General features: G+C 40.3%; 1 protein-coding gene and 1 long non-coding RNA gene across 3 annotated transcripts in view; both read right to left on the minus strand.

Moving 5' to 3' along the window:
* LOC124280289 (tumor protein p53-inducible protein 11-like) overlaps positions 1–22,024 on the minus strand; it is a 468,499-nt gene that overhangs the window by 286,449 nt on the left and 160,026 nt on the right. For both annotated transcript variants that reach the window (XM_046716186.1, XM_046716187.1), the window contains one exon: positions 13,149–13,232. In XM_046716186.1, coding sequence (XP_046572142.1) covers positions 13,149–13,232 — 84 coding nt within the window. The remainder of the gene's footprint in view (positions 1–13,148; positions 13,233–22,024) is intronic.
* Positions 5,650–7,285, minus strand: LOC124280293. The gene is made up of 2 exons (XR_006899641.1): positions 7,205–7,285; positions 5,650–5,713 (listed from the first exon to the last, which is right to left on the minus strand). It is a non-coding gene; the product is annotated as an uncharacterized LOC124280293 (long non-coding RNA).

Raw genomic sequence — 22,024 nt, forward strand, 5'->3', positions numbered from 1 at the left:
CCAGAATTTGTGGGTTAGACGATTGGTCTAACATTCAGGGCTGTGGGGTAGCCTAGTGGTTAAAGCATTCGCTCGCTACGCCAAATACCCGGGTTAGATTCCCAACTGGTGTCCCACTGAGATAACGCTGGAATATTGCTAAAAGGGGCGTAAAACTAAACTCACTCACTCACTCGAACATTCATTCATACAACATGGCACTGTCCGATAAATTGTACAATGGCAAACAGGACAAGCATGATACGGGAACATAACAGACAGCGATATTCCATATGGCATAACATTAATATCATATATGACAGAACACTGGATTAAACACTATATTTGTGTCTGACCAGACATGTAACACACTCAATAATAACTGACAATAAACTATCTGGCCCTGATTTCTCGAAACAAACTTAAGTTTTTACTCAAATTTTAAACTGAGTTGGACAATTTGAAACAGCTGAATTTTTAACTCAACTGCATTTTTTAAATAAAAAAAGCCCAAACAACTTAAGTAATCTATCCACCAAACTCAAATTGTCTACTATGTTTGAGTTTAATATCAATTTTAGTTCATTATGGGAAATGCATTATTTCAAATTTGAGTAAAAACTCTAACTTAAGTCGAAACTCAGACTTAAGTTTGTTTCGAGAAATCAGTGCCTGATATTGTACATGGTATAACACTCGTATTGTATATAACATAATACTGGGTATACACTTTATCATTGTCACACACTTGTCGTGTACATTTGACACTGGTGGTACATTACAGCACACTACACAGTCTGCTAATTCCGCTGTGATGTATATAAATGCTGGCAACACCTGATGAGCGTAAGCACGTCTGATACCTTGTCAGTACCCAAAGCTATGTCAAGTTGCTGCTGTTATTGTCTGCCAGAAGTATCAGAGTGAGTCATTAATGAGGACATTATCCTGGTTTAATGCCTGGCTTCCAAGTCAATCATGGGCCAGGATATCTACAAATATCCACCAGTGGATCTGGACTGGTTAGTTGCTGTTCCTACCACAATCTGTCACATTATGATTATACCGTAGACAAGTCACAGTTAATACTCTCTGTGACAGTAGCCACCAAGATCTGGGAATTATTTATGGCCTTAATTGTCAGATTTGTCTTCCACGTATTCTTCTCATGACTTTTATATGCAGTGTAATTTATTGTTAAACAAGGCTGTAATTGTGTGACATTGTTTGTGATTTAACAATCATTAGTTGTCAAGAAGGTATTACTATCAAATTTTAGCAGTGGTATGAAGGTTACTATATTTAGATGCTTTTGGAGTCAAGGGCTCCAAAACAGCTACAATGAATAGTTGTCAAGAAGGTATTACTATCTAATTTTAGCAGTAGTCTGAAGGTTACTATATTTAGATGATTTTGGAGTCAAGTGCAATGTTGTATCATTTAAAACAGTAAAGACTGATCAAGCATTGTATGAAACCTGCTGCAGGGATGTTCCACTATACAGGGGGGCAAACACATGCCTTTATCATCGCACATTGTATCAGACAAGCAGTTGTGTCAATCATACCTTCACCCTGGATAGTTGAAGCTCGACCATTCAGTTGCTGTCAGGAGAATATTATTATCACTGACAATGTCGATATTACCATTCTCTTGTACACCTCTATTTTACTTTTCATTAATTTGTATTGATTTGTAGCTGATAGTATAATACAATTAGGGGGTAGTGGGATAGCCCAGTGGTTAAAGCATTCGCTGGTCACGCCGAAGGCCCGAATTTGATTCCCCACATGGGTACAGTGTGTGAAGCCCTTTTCTGGTGTCCCCCGCCGTGATATTGCTGGAATATTGCTTAAAGCGGCATAAAACTCAACTCACTCACTATAAGACACTTGTTTATAATACAGTTGTATAATTGTACAAAAGTTTCATTTTACATAGAGATTGCATGGTAAACTTATTGTTTCAGTATATTTGGAAAGGTCAATGAAATAAGAACCAAAGAAAGTCCTACCTCCCTCCATTTTTCTTTGGATACATTGCATGATGCCACATTACCTGCAACCAGTTCTAAACCAGACAACATATGGGGTGTTTCCACCTGCTGAATCTGTAGCCATCAGTGTATATATATACACATGTAACAGCGTGCTGGCAGCCTCCATGGGCGAGGGTAATACAGCAGCTGACCAACATCATCCCCTGACAGATTATTGTAAAGGGTTAATGATTCAGTTGCCACCCTGACACTGTTCCTGATTTACTCCAGGGCAGCATGGTGACTGATACCTTGTCTACACACTGAAAGTCATGACGACTTTCCTTAAAGACTTCCTGTTACCCCCCTTAAACTCTAAACCAGATAGAGACAAAGAGTGATTTAAAGTGAGTATCTGGATAAAAATCGTTTAAATGTAAAAGTTGATTGCTAATACATTCCATGTTAAACTCTATGCCAATGAGATGTAAAACTTTAACTCATCTGTTAAACTCATGTTTCCACAATCATCCAGCAGATGAATTATACTCTTTCCAACATAACGTCACACAGCTACATTATGTTCCCACCATCATGACACCTGCATTGTGTCCCCACCATCATGACACCTACATTGTGTTCCCACCATCATGACACCTACATTGTGTTCCCACCATCATGACACCTACATTGTGTTCCCACCATCATGACACCTACATTGTGTTCCCACCATCATGACACCTACATTGTGTTCCCACCATCATGACACCTACATTGTGTTCCCACCATCATGACACCTACATTGTGTTCCCACCATCATGACACCTACATTGTGTCCCTACCATCATGACACCTACATTGTGTCCCTACCATCATGACACCGACATTGTGTTCCCACCATCATTACACCTACATTGTGTTCCCACCATCATGACACCTGCATTGTGTTCCCACCATCATGACACCTACATTGTGTCCCTACCATCATGACACCTGCATTGTGTTCCTACCATCATGACACCTGCATTGTGTTCCCACCATCATGACACCTACATTGTGTCCCTACCATCATTACACCTGCATTGTGTCCCTACCATCATCACACTGACATTGTGTTCCCACCATCATGACACCTACATTGTGTTCCCACCATCATGACACCTACATTGTGTTCCCACCATCATGACACCTACATTGTGTTCCCACCATCATGACACCTACATTGTGTCCCTACCATCATTACACCTGCATTGTGTCCCTACCATCATGACACCTGCATTGTGTCCCTACCATCATGACACCTGCATTGTGTCCCTACCATCATGACACCTGCATTGTGTTCCTACCATCATGACACCTGCATTGTGTCCCTACCATCATGACACCTGCATTGTGTTCCCACCATCATGACACCTGCATTGTGTCCCTACCATCATGACACCTGCACACCATCATGACACCTGCATTGTGTCCCTACCATCATGACACCTGCATTGTGTCCCTACCATCATGACACCTGCATTGTGTTCCTACCATCATGACACCTGCATTGTGTCCCTACCATCATGACACCTGCATTGTGTCCCTACCATCATGACACCTGCATTGTGTCCCTACCATCATGACACCTGCATTGTGTCCCTACCATCATGACACCTGCATTGTGTCCCTACCATCATGACACCTGCATTGTGTCCCTACCATCATGACACCTGCATTGTGTCCCTACCATCATGACACCTGCATTGTGTCCCTACCATCATGACACCTGCATTGTGTCTCCTACCATCATGACACCTGCATTGTGTTCGCTACCATCATGACACCGCATTGTGTGTCCCTACCATCATGACACCGGCATTGTGTCCCACCATCCTGACACCGGCATTGTGTCCCTACCATCGTGACACCTGCATTGTGTCTGTAATATCATGACACCTGCATTGTGTCACTACCATCATGACACCGGCATTGTGTCCCTACCATCATGACACCTGCATTGTGTCTCTAATATCATGACACCTGCATTGTGTCCCTTCCCTCATGACTGCTGCATTGTGTCCCTACCACCATGACACCTGCATTGTCTCCCTACCATCATGACACTTGCATTGTGTCATTTACCATACATCACACAGCTTTTTTGATGCCCATAGCAACATGACATCACACAGCCATTATGATACGATACCCCTGGCAACATGACATCAAAAAGCTATTATGATGCCCTTAGCAACATGACATCACAGTCATTATGATGCTCTTAGCAACATGACATCACACAGACATCTTAGCACACAGACATTATGATACCCATAGCAACATGACATCACAGTCATTATGATGCCCTTAGCAACATGACATCACAGTCATTATGATGCCCTTAGCAACATGACATCACACAGCCATTATGATGCCCTTAGCAACATGACATCACACAGAATGCCATGATGCTCTAACACAAGATCTGAGAGCTGCCAGCATAACACAACTCAGGTTATCAAAGTAATATTCAGCTCAGGTAATATGACTGAGGAGGCCCAGTAAAGACTTGTCAATGTTCTCCATTTCCTGCTTAAAATAACTTCTGATTATAACTCATAATAATCTGCCCTGAAGCATCTGAATCTCCCAATATAATGAACAGCTGATCTGTTACTCTCTGGACTTCATAAGTTCTAAAGCAAGAAAATCACTTAGGGATTACTGGGTGAAGTGTAAAATGACTGAGTTATGCACAGAATGTGTGAGAGATGTACATCAGACAAGTGCTGCATGATGAGTCGCGATCAGATGATAACACGATGAAGCAGATCACAAAATGGTGTACTGGATTATCTTCTTAGCTAATGACCAATCCAACTGTACAACCTTTGGTAATTTGATTTCACACAAAATTATGGACATCTAAACTGTGGTGTTTTGGTGCAGTATATCAAACATAAGGAAGATAATTTCACACTCACACCACAAATATATTCCCTGTTACCATATATTCCGTGCTTTGCTTCATGACACAGAGTTATGCTTTGTAAACTTTGCAAACAGCCATCAGCTGGCTTCAGCTTTGGAGAAGACAGGGCTTTAAAATCGATCAGCACAGAATATAATGTGTTAGATGAATCCTCATCAAGAATGAGAAACACATTTATGGAAACTCCCCAGGGAGTTCAGAATGAAATTTCAAGAGCACTCTGATCCGCTGACTGGCGTAATAATGTTAACGCTTAAAGCATGCACTGAGTGTACGATGGTTAGCACAATGTAAGCATACATCATTATATATTTAGTACCACTGTAACACACCACCCCCTCTGATGCAGCTTCAAAAGGCTTATCTGCTGTAGGGACAATAATTACATCATTTTTATGTCTTTGCAACACGTTTTCAGTTGACCCAGATTCTTGTGACAGGTATTTTTCTTTGTAAAGATGCCATGTAACTCCATCATTTAAACCCAGGACATGATAAACAGTGATTACTACCTGAGTGTCTGTCAGATACCATTTATCTTACAACGAATTGTTTCAAACGTATCTTACAAGTGAAAGCAAGTTGGATACATTTCAATGGGAATTGTAAGATAAATGGTATCTGACAGACACGAATGCAGTAATCTATTTCTTACACCTTATAATTGCACCATTTTAGCATTGAGCTGGAGTATATCTATTTTCTTTTTCCTTTTTACAATTTTTTTTTCATACCATGTTTACAGTTGCACATGGGCTCCAACATGCAGGGTAGAGGGCTACCTCTGTATAGAGGTTATCCAATGGGCTCCAGCATGCAGGGTGTACAGGGTGCAGGGTACAGAGACAGAGGCATGTAGCATGTAGCAATGGGCTCCAGCATGCAGGGTAGAGGGCTACCTCTGTATAGAGGTTATACAGAGCATGTAGCAATGGGCTCCAGCATGCAGGGTAGAGGGCTACCTCTGTATAGAGGTTATACAGAGCATGTAGCAATGGGCTCCAGCATGCAGGGTAGAGGGCTACCTCTGTATAGAGGTTATACAGAGCATGTAGCAATGGGCTCCAGCATGCAGGGTAGAGGGCTACCTCTGTATAGAGGTTATACAGGGCATGTAGCAATGGGCTCCAGCATGCTGGGTAGAGGGCTACCTCTGTATAGAGGTTATACAGGGCATGTAGCAATGGGCTCCAGCATGCAGGGTAGAGGGCTACCTCTGTATAGAGGTTATACAGAGCATGTAGCAATGGGCTCCAGCATGCAGGGTAGAGGAGGGCTACCTCTGTATAGAGGTTATACAGGGCATGTAGCAATGGGCTCCAGCATGCAGGGTAGAGGGCTACCTCTGTATAGAGGTTATACAGAGCATGTAGCAATGGGCTCCAGCATGCAGGGTAGAGGGCTACCTCTGTATAGAGGTTATACAGGGCATGTAGCAATGGGCTCCAGCATGCTGGTAGAGGGCTACCTCTGTATAGAGGTTATACAGAGCATGTAGCAATGGGCTCCAGCATGCAGGGTAGAGGGCTACCTCTGTATAGAGGTTATACAGAGCATGTAGCAATGGGCTCCAGCATGCAGGGTAGAGGGCTACCTCTGTATAGAGGTTATACAGGGCATGTAGCAATGGGCTCCAGCATGCAGGGTAGAGGGCTACCTCTGTATAGAGGTTATACAGAGCATGTAGCAATGGGCTCCAGCATGCAGGGTAGATGGCTACCTCTGTATAGAGGTTATACAGGGCATGTAGCAATGGGCTCCAGCATGCAGGGTAGAGGGCTACCTCTGTATAGAGGTTATACAGAGCATGTAGCAATGGGCTCCAGCATGCAGGGTAGAGGGCTACCTCTGTATAGAGGTTATACAGGGCATGTAGAAATGGCCTCCAGCATGCAGGGTAGAGGGCTACCTCTGTATAGAGGTTATACAGGGCATGTAGCAATGGCCTCCAGCATGCTGGGTAGAGGGCTACCTCTGTATAGAGGTTATACAGAGCATGTAGCAATGGGCTCCAGCATGCAGGCTAGAGGGCTACCTCTGTATAGAGGTTATACAGAGCATGTAGCAATGGGCTCCAGCATGCAGGGCTACCCCTGTATAGAGGTTATACAGAACATGTAGCAATGGGCTCCAGCATGCAGGGTAGAGGGCTACCTCTGTATAGAGGTTATACAGAGCATGTAGCAATGGGCTCCAGCATGCAAGGCTACCCCTGTATAGAGGTTATACAGAGCATGTAGCAATGGGCTCCAGCATGCAGGGTAGAGGGCTACCTCTGTATAGAGGTTATACAGAGCATGTAGCAATGACAATACAAAATAAATCAGTCGTTGAACAGGTTGTGACATGCCGACCAGAATTTGTAAAAAGTGTCGATTCTGGAGCATAACATAGCTGCATATTTGGTTAAATTGTAATGTTGAGTAAGCCTTTTCAACATGAACTGAAATGTTGGCATATTTCCAGATGTTTTATGATTAAAATATTACTTTTGAAAATGATGAGGATCACATAATTGGGTCGTTATGTTTACGACGGAATCCAAGAAGAATTTGTTGTCTTGTGAAATTCAAATTTAAAACCAGTTTATCATTTAGCCAATCTTGGAGTTTCTGCCATATATGGGTAACCTTGCTACAATCATAAAAGAGGAGGGGTGTTGTTTCAATGGAATATAGATATATCTTGTCTATCTCATGATTATGGTAAAACATAATATAACACAATGTACATTTGTGACGTCATCCGACCGCCTCCGTGGTGTAGTGGTTAAAGCGTCCGCCCGGAGAGCGGAAGGCCGCGGGTTCGATCCCCGACAGCGTCATACCAAAAACCGTTAAATTATGGTACTTGTTGGTCCCTGCCTGGTGCTCGGCATTCATGGGTCCAACAAGGACTGGTCGGCTCAGAGTCAGTATAATGTGTCTGAGTGGGGTATTCATGCTTCACTGAGGCATGGTATCTCAGTGGGCTAGCACTATAAAACCAGCGTCAGTCTGGGCTAGCACAAGCAGCCACACACACACATACACACGCATGCACGTCGCACGAGCGAAATATTCTCAAGTACGACGTTAAACCCAATTTCACCTCACCTCACCTCACCTGTGACGTCATCCAGCCTACCACTTACTAATCCTACCTGGTGTGTCCCTCCACATGAACGTTTTCATCATACCTGCAGATTAACAAGGCAAAGATGATGAAGAAAACTATATAAGGCCTGAGAACTTCTATTAAAACTCTAAATACCTAACCTTTTGATACAGACATGAGTTCGACCAACGCATGAACTAACTTATCAATACATTAAGTGTAGCCTGTATAATCTGACCTCTGACCTCTGGAGTAGCCTGTATAATCTGACCTCTGGAGTAGCCAATCACGAAGTTGGAATGCGATCTCACATGTTTTGCATCAGTTTTCACTCTCACAGGTGTTTAAGGAGAACATAGTGCACAATTACCACACAACAGCATTTAGAAATTAGAAGCAAACATATTTACTTATTATTTACGTCTTTTATAGTAAGTTAAAACTGAGGGATGAAGGATACATTACATTTAGGAGATAACAACTACTTTTATTTCTTTTAAAATGTTTCAGAGCTATTTCTTGTCCCTTCATCAATGGCTTGAAAGTGTATATTGTTTGACTGGTGACCTCTCCACCTCACAACAGTTTCATGGTCTTCAGCATCTACATCTTGTGCAACACAAATTTCAGGATTTATCATTTCATACGTTTAATATATGTATACAAGAAAGGATTCTAAAAGTTTGAAAAATCATCAATTCTAAAATATACTATTTCAATGATCAGTAATTTTAAATTTATGTTTACTCAAAACAAGTGGAATTTCAAACAAGAAGTGAATTTGGGATAATTTTTAAAACATTTATTTAAATGTTAATTTATTCTGAGACAAACATAAGGGCCAAGTTTTCTTTACATTGTTTTTAAATTGCCATCATCAAAACTACTGGTGAACAAATATAAGCCAATTCTTGGGGTTTTTTTTCATTTCTGCATATGAAAACATTTATTACTTCAGATGACTCCCATATTTCTAGAAAGCACCATTAAACTAATAATTATTCAGAGGCCCTGGACTATGTAAGTCAAGGTACAACCACTTCCTAAGACAGCTCTCTTTGTGGTGTAGTGGTTAGAGCGTCCGAGCGGTTAGCAGAAGGTCATGGGTTTGATCCCCAACAGCGTCATACCAAAAGACGTTAAAATATGGTACTTGTTGGTCCCTGCCTGGTGCCTCGGCATTAATGGGTACAACAAGGACTGGTTGGCTCGGAGTCAGTATAATGTGTCTGAGTGGGGTATTCATGCTTCACTGCGGCATGGTATCTCAGTGGGCTAGCACTATAAAACCAGCTTAAGTCTGGGCTAGTACAAGCAGCCGCACATACACATATATACGCATGCACGTTGTCATATGAGCGAAATATTCTCCAGCACGACGTTAAACCCAATTTCACCTCACCTCCTAAGACAGCTCATGGCCAGTGATTTTATTCATCTTTATTCAGTGTCCTCACTGAACTGCCATGGCAGCAGTGGGTCCTTGTCCTTTCAGCTTGTAAAGAGTTATCTCCCTTTGTAAAGCTTTGTTCAAACGTCCATTTTGTGACTCTCTTTCAACAAACAAGTAAAGAACATACAGATTGATCAAGTCATCTATAAAACTTGAGAATTATCTATTTCATTGTAAAAACAAAGCTCATAGATCCCATTTCTCAAAACTACGATTAAGCAATCAACTAAAAAATGAAACAAGTACAAAACATGCAACTCCACTTGAACAAGTTGTATCTCTGCGAAACATGTAATATCTTAGAATATGAGCAACACCATGTAATATCTTAGAATATGAGCAACACCATGTAATATCTTAGAATATGAGCAACACCATGTAATATCTTAGAATATGAGCAACACCATGTAATATCTTAGAATATGAGCAACACCATGTAGAATATATATCTTGAATATGAGCAACACCATGTAATATCTTAGAATATGAGCAACACCATGTAATATCTTAGAATATGAGCAACACCATGTAATATCTTAGAATATGAGCAAACACCATGTAATATCTTAGAATATGAGCAACACCATGTAATATCTTAGAATATGAGCAACACCATGTAATATCTTAGAATATGAGCAACACCATGTAATATCTTAGAATATGAGCAACACCATGTAATATCTTAGAATATGAGCAACACCATGTAATATCTTAGAATATGAGCAACACCATGTAATATCTTAGAATATGAGCAACACCATGTAATATCTTAGAATATGAGCAACACCATGTATATAGAATATGAGCAACACCATGTAATATCTTAGAATATGAGCAACACCATGGAATATCTTAGAATATGAGCAACACCATGTAATATCTTAGAATATGAGCAACACCATGTAATATCTTAGAATATGAGCAACACCATGTAATATCTTAGAATATGAGCAACACGATGCTTAGAAATATCTTATGGAATATGAGCAACACCATGTAATATCTTAGAATATGAGCAACACCATGTAATATCTTAGAATATGAGCAACACCATGTAATATCTTAGAATATGATAGCAACACCATGTAATATCTTAGAATATGAGCAACACCATGTAATATCTTAGAATATTAGCAACACCATGTAATATCTTAGAATATTAGCAACACCATGTAATATCTTAGAATATGAGCAACACCATGTAATATCCTGTATATAGTACAGCAAACAAAGAAACAATCTTAATCATGATCAAGAATAATGCTACACTGCAGAAAGTAACAATTCTTAACAATTGTTACAGATGTCCAGGAACAATTTCCATTTTACATCATCATATCTACAATTTATAATACCGGTAGATTCCTTGTATTACGACAGTCTCCTCACTGCTAATATTGTTTCCATATCATCACACTACATGTTTTCAAAATGGAATTGTCATTATGTCCCTCATATATATGTGGAATGTATCTGTGTATTTCTATATCTTTGTACCTATTGTGTTTATATTTGTAGTTTATAGAATATTGCCACTGTTCCTTCATGGAATGCCATGTAATAAATATGTTATCTTATCTGACACCCACACAACGTAAGCCTCAACTATTGACATCATTTCACATCTAGAATTTACCTGCCTATAATACTCTCAAAATATCACTAATTAGTTTTTATGACAAAAAATCTCACATTCCATATCTGTCAATAAAACTCTCTGTGTGGGATATCAGGCTTCAAACAGCTAATATTAGACAAATGTTTGGTTGTGTGCCATCTACATGGAACAGAAAGCATAAGCATGTTTTATTCAATAAAGCCTGGATCAAAACATCTTAGTCGATTGTATCTCATTCAACAAACATCATCTTATTAAACGATAATATTCATGCATCCCATAAACTGTGGAATGGAGTATTTAAACATAGATAGTTTCATTACATAAGCACTCACACATTGGGAGACCAATTTACAGAGGGAAGAATAACCGAACATGTTTTGAGGAACACCAGAATAGTGTACAGTGCCAAATGAAAGTAGTTCCTGAATGGCCATTTACATATTTATCGGATGGTGATACACAGTTTATCACTACCCCTGACAGGATAACAGTATAAACAACAGTCACGGATTAGTCAGACATCAAAACAAATTCAGGAATGGTAAAACGGACCAAATGCACCAGCTGTTTATCAACAGTTGACATTCCAAGAACACATCTGAGAATAGACTTGTCCATTTCATGATCAAATAAATCAACATTTAAAACACACAGATGCTTTGAACATTTTTCTTCTATTTTTTTTCTAAGTTTACTCCTTCCATGCCTATATTTTCTATAGATTCGGGTGAAGATCCATCAAGTATGTCGCTGTGGCCCAGGAATAAATCATGTTCCAAGTTGCCTCTATGTCGGTATCAATCTATTACTTAACTAAGACAAAGTAGAGTATGTCATATCCACATGATACATTCCCAGACATCGCAGGGGCTTTCAGATTTGGATTTTTAATCTTATCATCTTCTGACAGCAGATATACTGTTTCAGTGTGATAAGACTTGGCCAGACTTCCTCTCTTCCAGGCAACACAGAGACACTGGCACTGACTGGAGCTCAAATAGTCCACACAAGTTCCTGTGTGCAAAACAAGTTTCTGTGTGCAAAACTAGTTTTCACAAGAAGAATGGGTGGTGAGTGAGTGAGTGAGTGAGTGAGTGAGTGAGTGAGTGAGTGAGTGAGTGAGTGAGTGAGTGAGCCCAATGCAGGTCTAAGACATTCCCCATCTCAGTCCCTTCTGTGGCACCAATACTTCCTATACTTGTTGCTGCCTAATTCACATTCACCTAGACTCTCACTGAACACATCTTGCATACAAATTGGTAAACTAGGTGTTTACCATGCAGATTGAACAACATCTGGCGAGTAGTTTTATTAGGATGGAAGAGCTAGATTGGAAGGGACAACAATCTAAACCTGAGTTTGACAACAACATACAGCTGATGACCATCCACAGTAGTGACATGTAGCTGTTCTTGCTGATGTAAGTAGGACTAAACATGAACAGTTGAACCCAGTATACTTCTACCCTACCAAACACTGTGTTCTCCTCAGTACACTGTCCATCTCACTGTGTACCCACCCCACTTGGCACACCAACCCTCATACCCCAACAGTGCTGGGGTCCAGGTAATCTGTCACGCCTACCTGTGTGTCCCAACAGCACTGGGGTCCGGGTAATCTGTCACCTACCTATCTGTCCCAACAGCACTGTAGGTAATCTGTCCCACCTACCTGTAAGTCCCAACAGCACTGGGGTCTAGGTAATCTGTCACACCTATCTGTATGTCCCAACAGTGATGGGGTCCAGGTAATCTGTCACACCTACCTGTGTGTCCCAACAGCGACCGGGTCCAGGTAATCTGTCACACCTATCTGTATGTCCCAACAGCAATGGGGTCTAGGTAATCTGTCACACCTACCTGTATGTCCCAGCAGTGCTGGGGTGCAGGTAATCTGTCACGCCTACCTGTATGTCCCAAAGTCGCTGGGGTGCAGGTAATCTGTCACACCTACCTGTATGTCCCAACAGCGATGGGGTCCAGGTAATCTGTCACACCTACCTGTATGTCCCAACAGCGATGGGGTCCAGGTAATCTGTCACACCTACCTGTATGTCCCAACAGCGCTGGGGTCCAGGTAATCCACGTCCCCCTTGCTCTCTCGTCGTCCCTCCATCCTCTCTTCTGGTCTACTGAAACACAAGACCGAGTCAGTGAACACCTCAGTCTGACAGATGTATCAGGCACTTCAAAAACACATATCACACAAATCAGAATTAAAATTTCCAATTCCTGTAATTTCTTTCTAAAAGAGTGAAGGTTAATGGTATTTGACATACAGTAGAAACAGCTGACTGAATAGACGTTAATTCAGTTATAGTTACAACAAGACTCTGAGGTTTGGGTTGAACATGTTATAACCACAAGAAAAGGGAAAGGTTCACTTTAAATATTTTAACTAGAAGAATGTGTTAACTACTGGTAATTGAGGAACCTTTCAAATACAAGAAATATCTGAAAGAAGAAAATATTTGGACACTGTGAGACATTACAGTAGGTTTAAGGTAAACTGTCTGTAATGTACATTTCCTGTTGTTTTAATAAAAATGTGTCCAAAGAACTACAGTGATAATGAACTATATCAAGTGGTTCCTTGAGTCTGTTATAGCTTTACTTCGCTGTGGAATGAATTGATGACAGGGCAAGAGGAAGACCATTTGCAGCATGAAGACAACTGACGTCATGACATGTCAGATTGAAGACTCGTTTATCCCCTACCTGGGTGGCTCAGTGGGAAACAAGTTTACCATACAAAACATGTCACTGAAGTTGCAGGCTTGACTGTCAAACATTGTGACTTGCAATCAGTGTTCAAAATCAACATATTTACAGAAGCTCACAAATCTTTGATTATGTCACACTTGTCAGTTTAGAAGTTCTTTGAGCCTTGGACATGTGAATTAACAAATGAGTTGGCTGCCATATAGAAAAGACGACAAATTTGAGAACAACAGGATGACATCACAATTGCTTCATATTTCATAGAAAAATCTCTCAGCTCCAGAATATTACTTTGACTTAGTCGCTGTGTACACAATATCCCTTCTTAAAGATTTTGCTTTTATAAACACTCATATTTTACAATCTCCAAATACCATTTTAAAACATGCCTTTAATAAATCAATAAAGATTGCCAAACACAAAATTGGATGGTACTATAAACTCAGTTGCCTCTTAGATAAGTTTAACATCAAGGAAAGTAATCTTACTTCCTCCTCTGTACTGAAGGACCTCCAACTGAAATTTACAGACATGTTCCACTCATCTGTTCAAGATAATCCAAACACATTAATTTCAAGGAACAAACTTAGAACATATAGAAAATTTAAATCTGAAATCAACTTTGAACCATACCTGCAACACTGCAAGATAATAAAACACCGTATCCACTTCACAGAACTAAGACTGAGTGATCACAGACTAAAAATTGAACTGGGTAGGAGAACAAGCCCCATTACACCTTTGGAGGACTGTCTGTGTGATCAATGCTCTGTCCTTGGGGATAAAGCACACCATTTCATGTGTTGCACTAAATATTCAGATGCAAGAAAGTCCTTATTTAACTCCCTTTCCTCTAAAATATATAACTTTCTCAGACTTACTACCAATGAAAAATTTAACCTCCTTTTTAGAAATAATTATCCAAATAGTATAGAAATTATTTGCTACCACATGTACAACTTTAAACAAATATAGAAGATCTGATTGTGCTAGGCCATTATTATTTTTATTATACACATTTGTATTATTATATGTTTTGTTGCTCAACATATATATGTGATTCATTACATATCTTGTTTATGTAGTTTATAGAATATTGTCACTGTTTCTGTATGGAACGTTTGCACAATAAATATTTGATTTGATTTGATTGATTTAAATACAAACATAAGGCACTGTGCAGAACGATGTAAATTCAAGCAACATAGGTTTAGGTATGTTACACTTGCACAAGTCCCTAAGGCAAACATTAATAGTTAAAATGATAATTTCTAAAAAAATAATAAATAAAAGACTGAGGTACTGTCCACTTATCTAGACTTGCCTCTTCGAAGGATAAAATTACTATTCATCCATGGGCTCAGCATTCCGTACAGCGTTGGACCAGCAAGGCTAGTTGTATATGTATTTTAGTGGATCAAACTTGTAAGAGAATGAGTGTGCCAAGAGGCTTCAGAAGTGCTGATAAATCACAATCTTTTTGAGAATCTTATTTCCTAGACACCTTGAGCAGCTCTTCATTAGTGGCAACAGTTAAGAATTTGGCAGCTGCCAGCAGAGGCCCAACCTGACATAGCGTTTAGTGGTTAGTTTCTTCATTGTTTAATGCTGCGATCAGCAATGCTTCTACATGGCTGTTGGTTGGTTTGTTGTTTAATGCTGCGATCAGCAATGCTTCTACCTGGCTGTTGGTTGGTTTGTTGTTTAATGCTGCAATCAGCAATGCTTCTACATGGCTGTTGGTTGGTTTGTTGTTTAATGCTGCGATCAGCAATGCTTCTACATGGCTGTTGGTTGGTTTGTTGTTTAATGCTGCAATCAGCAATGCTTCTACCTGGCTGTTGGTTGGTTTGTTGTTTAATGCTGCAATCAGCAATGCTTCTACATGGCTGTTGGTTGGTTTGTTGTTTAATGCTGCAATCAGCAATGCTTCTACCTGGCTGTTGGTTGGTTTGTTGTTTAATGCTGCGATCAGCAATGCTTCTACCTGGCTGTTGGTTGGTTTGTTGTTTAATGCTGCGATCAGCAATGCTTCTACATGGCTGTTGGTTGGTTTGTTGTTTAATTCTGCGATCAGCAATGCTTCTACATGGCTGTTGGTTGGTTTGTTGTTTAATGCTGCGATCAGCAATGCTTCTACCTGGCTGTTGGTTGGTTTGTTGTTTAATGCTGCGATCAGCAATGCTTCTACCTGGCTGTTGGTTGGTTTGTTGTTTAATGCTGCGGTCAGCAATGCTTCTACCTGGCTGTTGGTTGGTTTGTTGTTTAATGCTGCGGTCAGCAATGCTTCTACCTGGCTGTTGGTTGGTTTGTTGTTTAATGCCACACTCAACAATATTCCAGCTATATGATGGTGGTCTGTAAATAAATGGAGTCTGGACCAGACAATCCAGTGATCAATACATGGAGTCTGTGACTGATGTTGTGGGCAGTGATACACGTAGGGGATGGTGTCAGGCCATCAACAGTCACCGGACACACATTCCACCTGTATGGTCGCCTCGTCACCAGGTAGCTAGCAGGCGCGTAGCAACCCATTTTTTTCGTGTAAGCCCGATAGGTTGCAAAGCTTTATATTTAGATAGTATTGAGGGCTTGCCCAACCTTCTTAGCAAGAATCATGTGTAAGCCCGGGCCTTTTTTCATAATGGTAGCTTCGCCCCTGGCTGGGTACCTGTTCAGACCTGGAACCCCCACAATGTCGGTCATAACTCCTACAGGTGTAGGGTTTCAGTCTAGTCTGTTATTTAGAATCTTGTCATATGTGTTCCTGCCACTTGATATTTCTACATCAACAGTGCCATGGACCATGCTTCAGAGTAGCCTCCTGACTTCATTACAAATTCATAAAAAAAATACAAACATTTTTGTCATTTGATCAGGAAACTAAATTTGTGAAATAGACACATGACACATCTTCTATTTTCATTTTTCCTTTCCACCTTCTGCTAACATTTTCCAGTAGACAAACAAAATCAGCAGGCTAAAGGTAAACTGTGCATACAATGGACCACAACACTTTACCAGCTTCACTGAAAATGCAACAGAAATATGGCAGTTTTTAGGGCTGAGACGGGTCCAAATTTTCTACCCGGGTACCCCACCCACTATTACCCTAACCTACCCGGATACCTGTCACGTTAATTTGTAAGAAATTTGTAAGAAATGGCAATACATTTGTATATTCTTCAGCTCGGATGCTAAAATATCATGCTTTTCAATATCTTAACCATGCATTACATTCAAAAGAAGTGACTGTCATTATGCCTAAATCTTCAAAGACAATACAACCCTTTAATCATGAAAGAATAACATATTACATTGTTTAATCTATTAGTCACATGATGATAACAGGACCGGGTATTGAGATGGGTACCCGGGTCCAACATATTACCCACCCGTCCCGGGTATCCGGGGTTACCCATCCCAGCCCTAGCAGTTTTACTTTGTTTCTTCAAACTAGCAAAAATATTAAATGAATAACAACCTAATAAACTTAAGCAGTAAGTATTTTTGCGTCCCTAAGAGGATTTCAAAATTGTAACTAAATAAATCAATAGACAGAAGTGCAATTTCCTGTCATGTTTTAAGTTTCAAAGAGCTTTCCTCCACTTAAAGGGCAAGTAAAGTGGACAAATTGATTACAATCTTACTGCAAATATCAATTTTCCAAGATACATTAAGTCAATTTCCGAGAACATATTAAAACATTTGCTCAAAGTATTTAAATAACCAAGTGAAAGTAGTGACATCCCACTTTCCACCATTTCAAAATAAAACATGTCGTACCTGCCTGATGCTACTGGCTCAGATGTGCAGCAGTGTGTGAATGAGTGAGTGAGTTTGGTTTTACGCAGCTTTTAGCAATATTCCAGCAATATCACAGCGGGAGACACCAGAAATGGGCTTCACACACTGTACCCATGTGGGGAATCGAACTAGGCTCTTCAGCGCGACAAGCGGAGGCTTTAACCATTAGGCTACCCCCCCCCCCCGAGACGTGCCGCAACGTGGGACAATGTTTTCATGGGTGGATATATATTTGGTTGAAGCATCTATCTGGGCCCCGTTGTTCAATACTCGGTTATCTTAACCGCCGGTTAACTCCTAACGGCCGGTTAAATCCTTAACCGGCCGTTAGGTAACCGAACGTTAAACATACCTTGTTCAAAACATGGTTAGTCATGACGTTAGCTAACGTCGCCGTCAAAGTTTAACAGTGTGGTTAACGTCACTGGTTAGCTCCATATATCCCATAGTTCCGTTTTTGGTTTACTTCCGGTTTACCAAAAATGAAAACACAAAATGTCGCCTGCACCCCAAGAAAAAAGAGAAGTCGAAATTTCTCTGCTGACGAAGAGAATGTAATCCAGTCAATGGTTGAGGACAACTCTATAGTTTATCATAGGCATGCGAATGTCGTAGCGCTACGAACATTTTGTATTGGAACACAAGTTTCCAGCCGTTTGCATAATTTATATTTCAAAGACAAATGATCCCAGCTCTGTGTGTTGGTCTTACTTCAATTCCAACAACAGAAAAGACATTTTAATGAAAAACTATAGCACAGCTATAGATAACATATGATGAATCCATGAAAATAATATTAATATTAGCAGCATGTTGTCCGTGGATAGAAAATGTATAAATATTACACACAGAGTTACACTTAGACGGCTACAGTCTTAATGAATCTTTGAATTCCCACAAGACCTATCGCTCACTTTTCACTCCTTAAATTGTCATGACTGTATGGCCAAGTCGTGAAGATGCTATCAATATCATTTATTAATTATTTGCCAAGTCTGTAAAAAAATTGTAATGTATGAACACACATTGCCAAATCTTTTAACATCAAACAATAAAGATGTTGTGACAATAATACCATTAGCTTTTATCTGAAATATGCATTCAATGCCAATAGAAACTTAATATGTTACTAGCACCACGTGCAAGCAGATCAAACTGTAATTGTACTATAGGCCTCAGGGCCAACACTGCTGAATAAAATCGATCTATTATCCGACCTTACTTTTGACAGGAATCTCATGAATAATACTGTGCAATATCGACATTATCTGAACGCCTTCACAGACGCATATTCCGGAAAGATGTCTTGAAAAACATGAAGCTGCGTCTAATTTATAGATGAACATAATTTCCTCGATACTCATTAATCAGATGGACCTTAATTTAGTTCAATTCATAAGTGACTGCAGAAAATGCATTATTCTTTTTACTGATGTCACGGTCGGAAAACATGCATTATATACTCTCCCAAAAAAGAAACGCATATAGGAATTTCAACTGTATTTTTATGTTTATTTTGAAACATCTTGTAGGCTTTATGAGTCAATGAAATATAGCGAAATTGCACACTGGGAATGCAGACTTATCCGCCTTTGGCACCAACTCAAGGAAAGTCAGTTTGAGTGTCACATGGAGACGTGTGGTGGCGCTGAAGTCAATACCTCGTGTGACCACCGTGGGCATCCAGAACTGCACGGCATCGCCTTGGCATCGAACGAATAAGTCTCAGAATCTCGTGTTGCCCGATCGCAGCCCACTCTGCCTGTAGTGCCTGTGCGAGTTGCTGAAGTATCTGAGGCTGAGGGTTACGGCGTCGCACCTGTCTGTCCAGGGGCATCCCACAGATGTTCGATCGGGTTTAAGTCCGGTGATCTTGAGGGCCAGGGGAGCACATTGATGTTGTGGTTCTGGAGGAAGTCTCTAGTGTGACGTGCTGTGTGGGGCCTGGCATTGTCCTGTTGAAACAATCAATGATTGGAAGGAGATGTGGGCGTAGGATTTCGTCACAGTACCGTTGAGCTGTCAGGTTGCCCTGGATCATCACCAGATCACTTCTCCTACGGCAGGTGAACGCTCCCCACATCATAACACTGCCCCCGGCCGAATCTGTCCACCTGGGGAATGCAAGCGTCGGCGAAACGTTCACGTCGACGTCTGTACACCCGCATTCTTCCATCGCGTCGTTCCAATAGAAATCCAGGCCTGAACGTTGGTGCATCATTGAACACGATGTCGACGATGTTGTTGTCGAAGCACAGGGCCAAAATAAGGTCTTCTGGCACGTAAACCAGCCTCTCTGAACCTGTTCTTGACGGTCTGTGCAGAAAGCCTCCTCAATCCCGGTATTTGTCGAGCGTTACTGGTCGCCGTAGCTGTTCGATGACGCAGGTGATGTACCCGGATGTAGCGATCCTGCGTCGCAGTGGTCGCTCGAGGTCGCCCACTACGAGGGGCATCTGCTACTGAATTCTGCTGGCAATATCTCTCCCAGAGCCGTGAAATGGTGATTTGGTGAACATTCCTGTGTCGGGCAACTGCACGTTGAGACTGGCCAGCTTCAAGCAAACCAATGGCGATATGACGGTTGGCTTCACTTAGACGTGGCATTTTGCGTTCATCAACAATATTCCAAATACAGTGAATAATCGACAGACAGCGATCAACCTTTATACCCATCATTGAGACTATCTGATCCCCAACTTTCACGTGCATTGCATGTGAATTGTGTATTCTGTGACACTACACTCCGAAATTGAAAATCATGCTGTTAAATATGGGTATTTTACGGATGGTGCGTTTTGTTGTAATGTTTCAAAACATAAACACCATAGGACTCATAAACAGAGCAAAACCTTTTGTAAAATGAATCACGTTTTAATTCATTGCTACATGAAATTGCTATTTTCATGATGCGTTTCTCTTTTTGGGAGAGTATATTTCATAAGTGTATTATAGAACGCTGTAGTAGATGAACATAATTTCCTCGATACTCATTAATCAGGTGAACCTCCATTTAATGCATAGATAGTTCTTTTCAATGTCTTCAAGGACGGAAAACATGTATTATATTTCATAAGTGTATTATAGAAAGCTGCAACGATTCGGCAGAGAAATACTATTGTGCCAGTGTATTCCTTATATGAACCTTTCAGTGTATAACATTAGCATTCAGATATTGTTATAAAATAAGTTACAAAATTCCAAATATTATCGTGTAATATGACAAGAGATAGTGTTGTGTTCGCTGTGACAAAAAGGTTTCGATATTCAAATATAACATTTAATCAAAGTGACTACGAAGTAGGCCTGCATATCACTCACAACAGAAATAGATACATAATAATGTTTTGTTTCTTTTCCTACACATCAGTTATGCGAGAGCAATGTTTATGCTAACTAAGTTTTCGTCAATTTATATATAGCATTTTTAAAAGATGATTTGCTTCAATTAAAACATTCGAAGAATGAAAAGGAAATTAGGCCTATTGCTGAAATGATTAGTAAAAATATAATTAAAATCCATCTATGGGAAGGGATGCCAGACGGACATATCAAAACAAAATCGGATAATTACTTGGAGTATAGACTTTCAAAAATAGCATATTAATTAACAATGATATCAGTTTTTCATAAAATCACTAATAATTCCGATAAACCTGGAACACCCAAGTGCACTTTGCGCCCTATTGGATAGTGTTTACAAAATCACGTTTCGCGAAGGCCGGTATTGAAACGCCAATTACATCACTTATATTTCATATTCAGCGGCGACAAATGAATCACTGAATTCTAAGGCTGGGACACGTACTCAGGTACTCGAATCCGGGTCGGGTACAGCTGGAATCGAGACCTATTTCTAGGAATGGGAGTGTATTTGGCAATGTCTCTGAGGTGAAGGTCGGTAGAATAAGAGTATACACAATCACCATATCCCGCCGATTACACTTTCAGTATCATAATGTAATCGTTCGGATATTTTTTTCATGAAACTAATTTAATTATCTACATTTAGCCTTGTTCAATATCATATAATACGTGGGTATAGGGTGTAGGCTACGTGTTATATTCTTTGAAAGTGTTTGTTTGAATAATATTTACAGAAGAAATTCACATATTTAGTGTAGTAAAGCATATATAAACCTTTCCACAAGTGTTAAAAGATGAAACGTAGGCATCATGTACTTGTACAACATGTATTTTAGTTCCTATGATGTGCATAGTTACAGTTTCGTATGTAACTCTTCGTCAGAATAATTTCCAATATCGAAGTCCAGTCCACGATACACCCTATCCTTTCTTTGCTGAACTGGCATCATGAAAGCAGTGTCAGCCATGAACGCCATTTGCGAGTTAACCACACTGTTATAAAGTTAGCGGCGGTCCTTAGGTGTAT

This window comes from Haliotis rubra, unplaced genomic scaffold, assembly GCF_003918875.1.
Source record: "Haliotis rubra isolate DU_JTF1 unplaced genomic scaffold, ASM391887v1 Scf264, whole genome shotgun sequence".
In the NCBI taxonomy this organism is placed as follows: domain Eukaryota; kingdom Metazoa; phylum Mollusca; class Gastropoda; order Lepetellida; family Haliotidae; genus Haliotis; species Haliotis rubra.